At 36.4% G+C, this 10,330-nt stretch overlaps 1 protein-coding gene across 2 annotated transcripts in view; it reads right to left on the reverse strand.

The window, feature by feature from the left end:
* The window catches only part of LOC107592658 (cell adhesion molecule 2-like), a 308,856-nt gene that overhangs the window by 15,941 nt on the left and 282,585 nt on the right, over positions 1-10,330 (reverse strand). For both annotated transcript variants that reach the window (XM_016282197.1, XM_016282196.1), the window contains exons 6-8: positions 5,963-6,124; positions 5,323-5,413; positions 4,296-4,474 (exon numbers count right to left, since the gene is read on the reverse strand). In XM_016282197.1, the coding sequence (XP_016137683.1) occupies positions 4,296-4,474; positions 5,323-5,413; positions 5,963-6,124 (432 nt within the window). The remainder of the gene's footprint in view (positions 1-4,295; positions 4,475-5,322; positions 5,414-5,962; positions 6,125-10,330) is intronic.

Genomic DNA, 10,330 nt, shown 5'->3' on the forward strand with positions numbered 1-10,330 from the left:
AAAAGAAGTATAAATATACAACTCAGCAGTTCGAGCTGTTTGGCAAGGATTTGGTTTAGGGTCAAATTGCCTCACAAGTGCCTCTGGAAGCATTTCATCTCTTGCTCCGGCATGAGGGCGCGCTTCTGAAAAGACGTCAATTTTATGGATGTTTGCACGCTTTTCCGAGCAAGTAAACGCAACTCTTTTTCATCTGTTCTCATGGTTTTAATTGAGATGGGGTTGGGAGCGAACACATGCTGATTATAGGAAGCAAGCAAAAAATATTTACCAGTTCCAAGCAAGTGCTGGATTAAACCCATGAGACGTAAATGCTGATGCTCATTTAAAAGTCAGAGGAGAACTCGGGGCTCAGAGTTGCCAGAGGGAGTCTCGTCTGCTCAGACCTACTGCTGGGTACAATTAGACTATACATTACACCTGCAGGAGAGATGTCACAGGTCTCTCACCGGCTCTATAACACTCACATAGGAGCGTGCAGACCAATACATGGATTTTCTCAGCCAGCGGAGCAATCGGATTGGCTATGGATGCTGCTGTTTTCTAGCTCATGCATGTCTTTCTGGAAATTCTCTGCTGCTGCAGCCTTGACTTCTGAATATATGGAGGTTTTGGATTTGTCTTTATGGACTTTTTTGAGAGAGTGTAGAGAGTGGAAAGTAGAGGGGGAACCCTGTGAGTGCAAAGCTCTTTGTGTTATATTGATACTACCTAGTCCACAGCTCTAATGAATACGCTATATATAGAGCTACCCATGCATAACTTTAAAGACAGACCGGTTGTGAGCTACAAGGTCAATAAGGGATTGCTATATGTTTTTATTGAAGCCATCAGTCTGCATTATTTCAACTTGTTGTTGAAATGATAATGAGCACGTTTACATGCACACCAGTAAGCTCATAACTCACAAATATCAGCTTATTAAAATAACCAGTTTTCCCCGTTTACATGCATATCAGTTAACCTGACAATGCAAGTAAGCTGCGTTTACATGACTTCATTAATAAATCAGGTTATTTCCCTAGTGACGTCAAAATATAATTATTTGGGTATCTAACTCCGAGTATTCCATACATGTGTCAGTTGTGATGTTAAATTAAGCTTGCAACTTGTCAACTTGCAACATGTCGGGGAACTTACAGCTCATATATTCTCCTCTCATGCAGTTATAAACGCAGCATTGTAACTGAACCACTTCTACTTCTGCTGCATGAGATGAGAACACATTTTTATCATTTTCTGAGTCATGAAAAATTCTGCTTTTGTGATATATTTCCTTCTTTCTTTACTGCAAGACGTTTGCTCGGTCTAGATGCGCTTAAATCTGCACTAACAATGCGTTCCTGTCACGTATCACACATGCGCACTTCAATAAGCCAACATAAAGCGGGTTATTGCGTTTACATGCCGTACGAAATCGGAGTAACTACCTGTTGCAACCGGTTTATGCTTAAGCCGTTTATGACCTTACTCCGATAAAATAAAACGGGTTACCACGTTTACATGACCAAGTGCGTTTTCAGCTTATTAAGCATAATCGGCTTAAGAACGTGCATGAAAATGTGCTCAATGTTTAACAGTAGAATTTGTGGGTGAAAGCTACATTTCAAATTTAAGTTTGTAATGTTGTGATTCACCTTGTAGCTGGTTGATTTGGTTCAAGGCCTCTAATGCCTACCTGTTGCAACCGGTTTATGCTTAAGCCGTTTATGCCTTACTCTTTTTACCTTACTCCGATAAAATAAAACGGGTTACCACGTTTACATGACCAAGTGCGTTTTCAGCTTATTAAGCATAATCGGCTTAAGAACGTGCATGAAAATGTGCTCAATGTTTAACAGTAGAATTTGTGGGTGAAAGCTACATTTCAAATTTAAGTTTGTAATGTTGTGATTCACCTTGTAGCTGGTTGATTTGGTTCAAGGCCTCTAATGCTTTGATGAACATTTCACACTATTACTATTACAACTATTGCTAGCACTGTTTCTGTGAAAAGCGTAAACACTGTTGTACTATGAAAACATTGATATGTTTATTTGAGCATTGGCTCGAACCAATGGGGTGAGTTTGAAGGCGGGGCTAATAGTTGATTTGACCAATGACAGTTGGAGTGGAGGTGTAATGGAAGGAAACCTGTTAAAGGAATCCTAATTTTTATAAGTCGAAGCAGTGATAGTGGTGCAAATGTGACACGCTTCACGGTGTGCTAAATGGTAATTCAATAAAAACAAAACAATATTTGCATTGGTTTTGTTTAGTATATACTGTAGTTTTAAACAATTATTCCCTTGTGGATTAAGAAGTACACTTTAGCTCACTTTAAAAAAAAGTTATATTACTTTTAGAAAATTAGAATATTTTTTTGACATTTAACTGCATTTTAATTGGAATTAAATGAAAATGTACTGTAGTTTAAATTTATATTAAATGCAAATAGCTGAACTTTAAAGCACTTTTATTGACCCAATTAAGAAGGACTTTTTTATATGTAATTTCATAATTACTTCTATTGTCCTTGAAATATGGTTAAAGTGTACAGCTGAATGTACTTATGGATATTTACAGTAAACTAAAATATACTTTAATGTCATTTCTATTGATACTTGTGTGTCACATATTTAAATATATTTGTAACTACACATTTGCGAATTACGATGAAGTAGCAATTAAGCACATTTAAAATATATTAACTTTAAATGTAATATGGAATAACACACTACAGTTAAAATTACAATCAGGTACTCTACAGTACATGTGGTGTAGCCTAGTCAGAATTAGTGTACTTTATTAAAGCACAACAACAGATTATTAAAACAATGATTTTAAATGTTTCATATGACATTACAAAGTGCACTTAAGTGTCTTAAGAAGCATACACTAAAGTAGCCTTTTGTTTAATTAATATTATATTATCTGCAAATACATTTTCTAAAAAATATACTTTTAAGTTCTGAAGTACACTACAAGTGCACATTCAATAGAATTAAGCACACTTCTTTTTCACAAGGGTTAGTTCTAACTATATTAATAATTATTTTTTAGAGGAATAGTTCAGTTGAATCAGCATCGGAACCATCAAGTTCCTTATCATACCCATTTCTAAGGATAAAACGTAAAACAAAACTGAGTAATGTTACATAGCACAGCCCAATTTGACATCCTACTGAACAGAATACTCACATTACACAATTTGCCATTCTACTTTGTATTTATGGCCTTTCTTAAACATCAAACATTCCCATTTCTATCTGTCCTTTGCAAAATGAAGTGTACCTACCAGCAGACACATTAATAAATGGAAATTAATAACGGTAACTGGAGATGAATAGGGAATGTGTGATTTCAACTGACATTTATTGCCACTTGGCAGTCGTACCATTAGCAAATTAGGTTCATTCGAGAGCCAATATAACTCATCCTGAAAGGAAGGGCTTAATAAATATCACTGGGGTGAAGTCAGACATCTATATGATCATCTCTTTAACCTCGGGGTCAAGGTTTGATTGGTTAGCATGGTCTGGTTAGTTTTTGCTAGTAAATGCTGCAACAAAAAGTGTTATTTTCAGTTTATGACTATTCAAAAGTAGTTTTTGCATGTTGCTAATATATCTTTATGCTAACAGATCACTTTCTCCAGATCTTCTTGCTACCTGTTTCATTTGTAGAGCTTCTACACTAGTGAATATATTTATTTTGTGTGTCTTTTTGTCTTGTTAATGTGGCGAAATGAATCTGGGGCAATGGAAAGGCATGGAGAGCTGTGAGCTTGACTTTCAAAAGTCGTCCATCCATAAAGGCCCCTCCTGTTGAGACAAATCCCAGGTCTTTGTTTTTAGTACAACGAATGTGTACCATCCAAATGATTTCTCTCAAAGATTGCTGTTGGGCCCATTAAAACGCGATGCTACAAATCCGTCTCTGTCCCAAGCGCTCTGAATCTTCCTTTCCAATTTTAGCTTGACAAATGTTTTCTGCATTAGAAGTGGACCCTTAATTGCGTGTTGTTCTCTTGCTTTTACTTCCTGCTTTGGAGAACCAACTTATCATTTCTGGCTCCATCTCACTTTGGTGGCAAATACTGCAGCCACCAGCAGTTTCTGCTGTATACCCTCAACACACAAAACCACTGGTAAACTAGGCCAGAAAGAGTTTATTGAGTGCGTATGTGTGTTTTGATGCAGATTACGATGGATATTAACATAAACTTTCACAAATAAAATAAATTATGAGAATATAAAAAATAAACTAATGGATTTATTGCCCTCCAGAGGTTATGCTGACCCAGAAGTACTTACCATACACATACAGTGTAAACTCATCCCTGTTGGTGCCGAGGTTGTTGCTGGCCTCACAGCGATATGTGCCGTTGTCTGTTTTGTTCAGTGTGGTTATGATTAGATCTCTACCCTCCACAATCATTCGTTCAACATCAGGAAGCTCTCCTCCATCTTTTGTCCATAAAACTGGCTCAGGTCTGAAAACAATAGAGTAATTTAGCTTGAGGCCTCAGAAATACACAGGTCAAAAACTCTGAAAACACAAGAATTTCAAAACGCTTGTAATGTTGTAAAGGTTCACAAACATGTTATTTAATTTTTCTGTGTACATATATATTTAGTACAATTATTTTATTTTATTTTTACTGGGTCTTTTTAAGCTTTATTTTGCCTTCATACGTGCTACTGCAAGAAACTAAATAATTTAACAAAGGACACACACATTCCCAAAATGTAAGAAATCTGTTATTTTATTAAAATATTTTATTAAAATACTGAAATTGGGATGCAGTGCCAGAAAATGGGCTGCTGTGCTAGTTTATGTAGATTTATTTTTTATTTTTTTACTGTATATTTAATTGTTAGTTTTACTACATAAAAAATCTGTTCATTTTGTTGAACTCTGTCAAGCTATTTTGGACACAAGAACACACACAAGAACATAAATGCCCCCTATTCTACTTCCATTGTAAATATATGAAAACAATCTCAGTTCCTGTAATCCGTTTAGGGCATAGGTTTAGTAGTCTGGTGGTAGAAAAGATTTGTCTCTCATTTTGTTATCTTTCTGCTCAAGGAACTTTTTACGGTTTTGTCCTCTACCTCTGAAAGGTCGCTCTAAATGAGTTACAAATGTTTCTAGACGATTATATGACTCACTAAATCTCTCCCAAATATCACGATCTGATTTAGTATTATTGCTTTTTGTTCTCTGCATGCAGATAAGGGCCGCCTTGAGACGTGATGATTCTGCAAGTTCAACTTCATAAGACAAACCATATTCAAACAATGTTCACGTAGGTGATTAAAAGAAAGCTGCACTCACAGTGGGTTGCCTTTGGATACACATTCCATTCTGAAGTATTGTCCTTCCTGAGGTACTATTACTGAGCGCACAATCTCTACCCGAGGAGGATCTGGATTGACAAAACACAAGAAAACAAAACTCAAAACAAACAAAAATCACAAAGCAAAACAAAAACACAAAATAAAACAAAAACCACAAAGCAAAACAAAAGCACAAAACAAAACACAAAATAGAACAAAAACCACAAAGCAAAACAAAACACAAAATAAAGCAAAAAGCAAAACAAAAACACAAAACAACCAAAACATAGCAAAAAACAAAACAAAACACAAAATGTAAAAATGTATGAGGAAAAAGGATCTTCGTTGTAAATATTATATACATACAATCAAACATTATACTGTAAACTACTAACATTTTGTCACGTTACACCACTATTTCTTTAGACAAAAATAGCTTGTTAATAGAAACGTTGGACTATTTTGAAAACTTGTAAAAGAGCTACTGTTACACTACTGCTACACATTGCTAAACTGCAGTTACTGTACACACAACACTGTCTCTGCCGCTCTTTAAACTGGTGCTGTTTCAGCTGATCTGAGAGCAGTTTCCATCAAACTAAAGTCAGGAGGGAAACTGATCCAAAAATATGACTCACAGTGGACCTCCAGTACTTCTGTAACCTGGTGTGGCAAGGAGCCCAGAGCTAAGTGCTCCACGACACAGGTGTATGCTGCTCCATCATCTGTCCTGTCCACCTTGAGGTGTATGGTGCTCCTGACTGTGAATGACCTACCAATGGCATTTACTTCCTTCTGACCTGCCAGAACATAGTCACAAGGAAACCTATCAAGCTAATGTTACACATACAGTACTATGCAGGTGCTTCATTTAGTATATCATGCATTATGATTATTAGTTCTGTTGTACTCATGACTGTAATAGTAGATATACAGGCATGCATCAGACACTTAAAATTAAACATATACAACCTAAGCATGTTGGATAATAATTTCTGTCAGAGATTTCAGATGACTGCACTTAGAGTAAATAGCATAATACATTTAAGAAATACCACACAAGAAAGCTGCTGTACCAGTATGACTGCTTTTACACAGAATTTTGATAAACAACAATTTAATATTAAGTAACTTACATTTCAGACACAATATCAAGTTACTTTTTACTGTTTTTTTTCTGCCAATCAAAATAGATCCAAATTAAATCAAAGCAAACGACATGTCTACAACAGCGATTAATTCCTGAATGAATGTATATTTTTGAACTAATCAGTTGAGTTAATGATTCAACAGCTCAATCAAAGACACTCATTCCGCTCCTAAATAAGTTTCTTGAACTAATCGGTTGAGTGAATAATTCAATAACTTACTTCTCATCAGTCTTCTTAGGATGAATTGCTTGCTGTATTACACATTTATAAGTGACATTGGATAAAAGTCTCAACTAAATAAATAACTGAAAATTTCGCTCACTCCTAAACACAATCACTTGTTTGTTCCTGAATGAAGTGAGTGTTTTGAATGAATGACTCAATTGACTCACTCATACAGAGTCACATTGCTGCCACCTACTGGTGTAACAGAATACCATTAATACAGAGACTGACAGGAGCATGCAAACATACATGGACACAGAGAGTGAAATCTGTACTTCCTGAAACGCTGCTGGCCAATCACATTTGAGGTGTTGTATAAGAATTTTTTATTTTCTAATTTACATTTTTATTTATATTTGATTCCCTCATACTATTTGTGATTATACAGGTATTATCCTTAAACGTTGTTTATACATCAACAGCAGCACAAACATTAAATTCTTCTGTTTGCAGAAAAGTTTTTGTTTGCAATCACACAGAAGAACAGCAGTCCACCAATAGAAAATATCCTAATACTATACAGCTCAAAACATTGTCACTTTCAGCCTGGGATTTATTGGAAAGCCCGTGGAAATGTGAAGAACAAAACATAATTTAGAGCTTGTAAGGAATCCTTATAACATCTGTGAGGGTAACAGCACAGAAAGTGATAGAGAATCAGTAACCAGAGACAACAGCAGTCAGGGCCATGTCTGCGTTCTGTGAAAGCCCTGGATCAACAGCATCATGAATGGATAAGTAAAACACCACCCTGGAGGATTGCCTCCAGCAAACATCTCGCTAAACATATACATGCATGACCTGCCCAGATAAAACACAGGAGTATCTCTCTTTCCCTTGAAGCACACACACAGTGAAATGTTCAAAGCATCTTTGTTGTTTTGTTGTCCTTGCCTTTTTTTGTCATCCAAATCTCATATTTGTTGTCTATTCAAAACATTGATGGAACACTGAAGAAAAACACTGAAATGGCAAACCCATTTTACTTCCATAATGTGCTCAACTGGTAGAGCATTGCATTGGGAACACAAAGGTTGCAGGTTCAATTCCCAGGAAACACTAGTATTAATAAAATGCATCCCCTGAATGTGCTGTAAGTCACTTTGGATTTAGCACCTACGTGTATTGTATTTCTGCGTGAAACAGCATGATGTAAGCTGAAAAGGAAAGTCATTTTAGAGGTGAAGCAAACTAGTACCTTTTGATACAAAAGATACGTGTTGGTTGGAATGTGCTTCTTGTATTCATTCACATAAGTCTAGAACTATGGAAGTCAATTATTTACATTTTTATAATAAGTTAATTAAATCATATGCTGATTAACTGACTGAACATATCAATATTAGCTGAAAAGCCAAAAAAGAAGTATAATTCAGATACATTACATATTGTGGCAGATGAAAACATCAAATAGATCAAAAGTGTCTAAACTTTAGAATGAATGTGTCAGTCTTATTTGGCATACTTTTGAATTTTGAATAAAATAATAATTAAATAACTATATATATATAATTATAATATATCATATATGTCATACTGTATTTCATACATTTGCATACAATGGTACTTACATGGCAGACTAGAAATAATACTACTACTAATAATAAAAAAAAACAATTAATTCTAATATGCTGATTTGGTGTTCAAGAAACATTTCTTCTTATTATTAAAGGGTTCATATGATGTTGCTAAAAATAACATTATTTTGTGTATTTGGTGTAATGAAATGTGTTTATGCAGTTTAAGGTTAAAAAAACATTATTTTCCACATACTGTACATTATTGTTTCTACTCTATGCCCCGCCTTTCTGAAACGCGTCGATTTTTACAAAGCTCATCGGTCTGAAAAAGCGAGGTGTGCTCTGATTGGCTAGCTATCCAGTGCGTCGTGATTGGCCGAATACCTCAAGCGTGTGACGGAAATGTTACGCCCCTCACTATACTGTGATGCCGTGTCCGGCTGGAGCAATGAAACAAAAAACATGAAAACCCATTACAAACGAGGCATTTGTTGCATCCAGTGGGGACATAATTACTGATTATAATGACTTATACTGTGTTTTTACCGCCACGTAAACATAAAACAATGTCTGCATTTGTGATCGGAGAAATTAAAACTACAAACACTACTCTACACTGCCCAAATCTCGCGTTTGAATCGTCAATGGGAAATCCTTTAAATGAAAACGTACTTACAGACTGTGAGTCAGAACTGCCGGCATTGTAGTCTACTCTTCCAGGATCAGTTCTGGAACAGTGTTGTAAATACAACTTAACCACTGATTTGTAGTTGTGTCCTCTTTTGGAAGACCAAACAAAGTAGTTTCACTTTCACAACGAAACACACGGCGGCCTAGCGTGAGCTGAGGCCGGGCTTGAGTGAGCAGAGGCGGCAGGCTTGAGAACGGCACGGCCGGCGGATTCGACGAAGGAGCGGCAACCACATGTGACGACCCCGGGATGGACTCCGCTTCATCCACGGTGAAAGCCGATCCGGCGATCCACAGCACGAAGTTGATGTATTCCCTCAGCGACCAGCACAGATCAGCTCTAGGCATGACAAAGCGGATATCGTCCTCTTTTGGAAGACCAAACAAAGTAGTTTCGCTTTCACAACGAAACACACAGCTCTTCACGTCATGGCGGCGGCGGCGGCAACAATACTACAGCGAGAATAAAAGTTACGCCTTCTTTCTTTGCGTGAACATTTGGGCGGCGTTATGCAAATCTTCCCACATAATGACATAGACATGTGGGGGCGTGTTAGAACAAGCCGTTTTAGGTAGGTGTGGTTAACTCTTAACTTTTATAAAGAATATCTCTTTAGATTTGAGACTTTAGTCTTTGCAACTTTACAGATCTTCTTTATGCACCAAGAGCTTGTAACACTTCAAAGAGAAAGGAAAAATTGAAATCGTATCATATGACCCCTTTAATGTTGAAAACAGCTATGCTGCATAATATTTTTTTGGATACAGTGGTACAGTTTTTACTGTCACTTTTGATCAATTTAACGCATTCTTGCTCAATACAAGTATTGAAAAGTAGTACTGTATTTTAAGTATGTATTCATAAGTATGAATTTCTAAATGAATAAATACATACACTCATACATAAAAGACCTCAAGCTTTTGAACGGTACTGTAAGCGGTACTGTATTTTACCATGTCCAAAACACTCATGGTAATATCATGGTACATTTTATTAATGGAGATCATAATATGCCATTATTAGCAACTATGTAAGAGTTGTGTTTTTGTATGAATTCGGGCCCCTGCTGGTACTCAGTATGATGGATGACTGGTATGTAATTTCATATACAGCATCTGGTGATAAATAAAAAAAAAGCGTTGATTCTAATTGCTGTGGAATATGGTGCAGTGTGATATATGGTCAGTGGTGTGAGTAACTAAGCAGCTGAAATCACATCTCTCTTTCGCTCTCTCTCTCAACACTAGCGTTAGTCAGTCAAACGCTCTCTTTGCATTGCCTGCAGCACTGCTGTGCTCCTCTAAATGCATGCTATCATTTGATGCTTCAGGAAGATTGATCACCTTTTTTTGAAGATGAACTAAAATGCAAAGAAATGTTGCCAAATCCCCATTTTTCAGTCCACCCCAACATAAAAAA

The sequence above is a fragment of the Sinocyclocheilus grahami genome, unplaced genomic scaffold (genome assembly GCF_001515645.1).
Source record: "Sinocyclocheilus grahami isolate Dianchi unplaced genomic scaffold, SAMN03320097.WGS_v1.1 scaffold156.1, whole genome shotgun sequence".
Taxonomy (NCBI): Eukaryota; Metazoa; Chordata; class Actinopteri; order Cypriniformes; family Cyprinidae; genus Sinocyclocheilus; species Sinocyclocheilus grahami.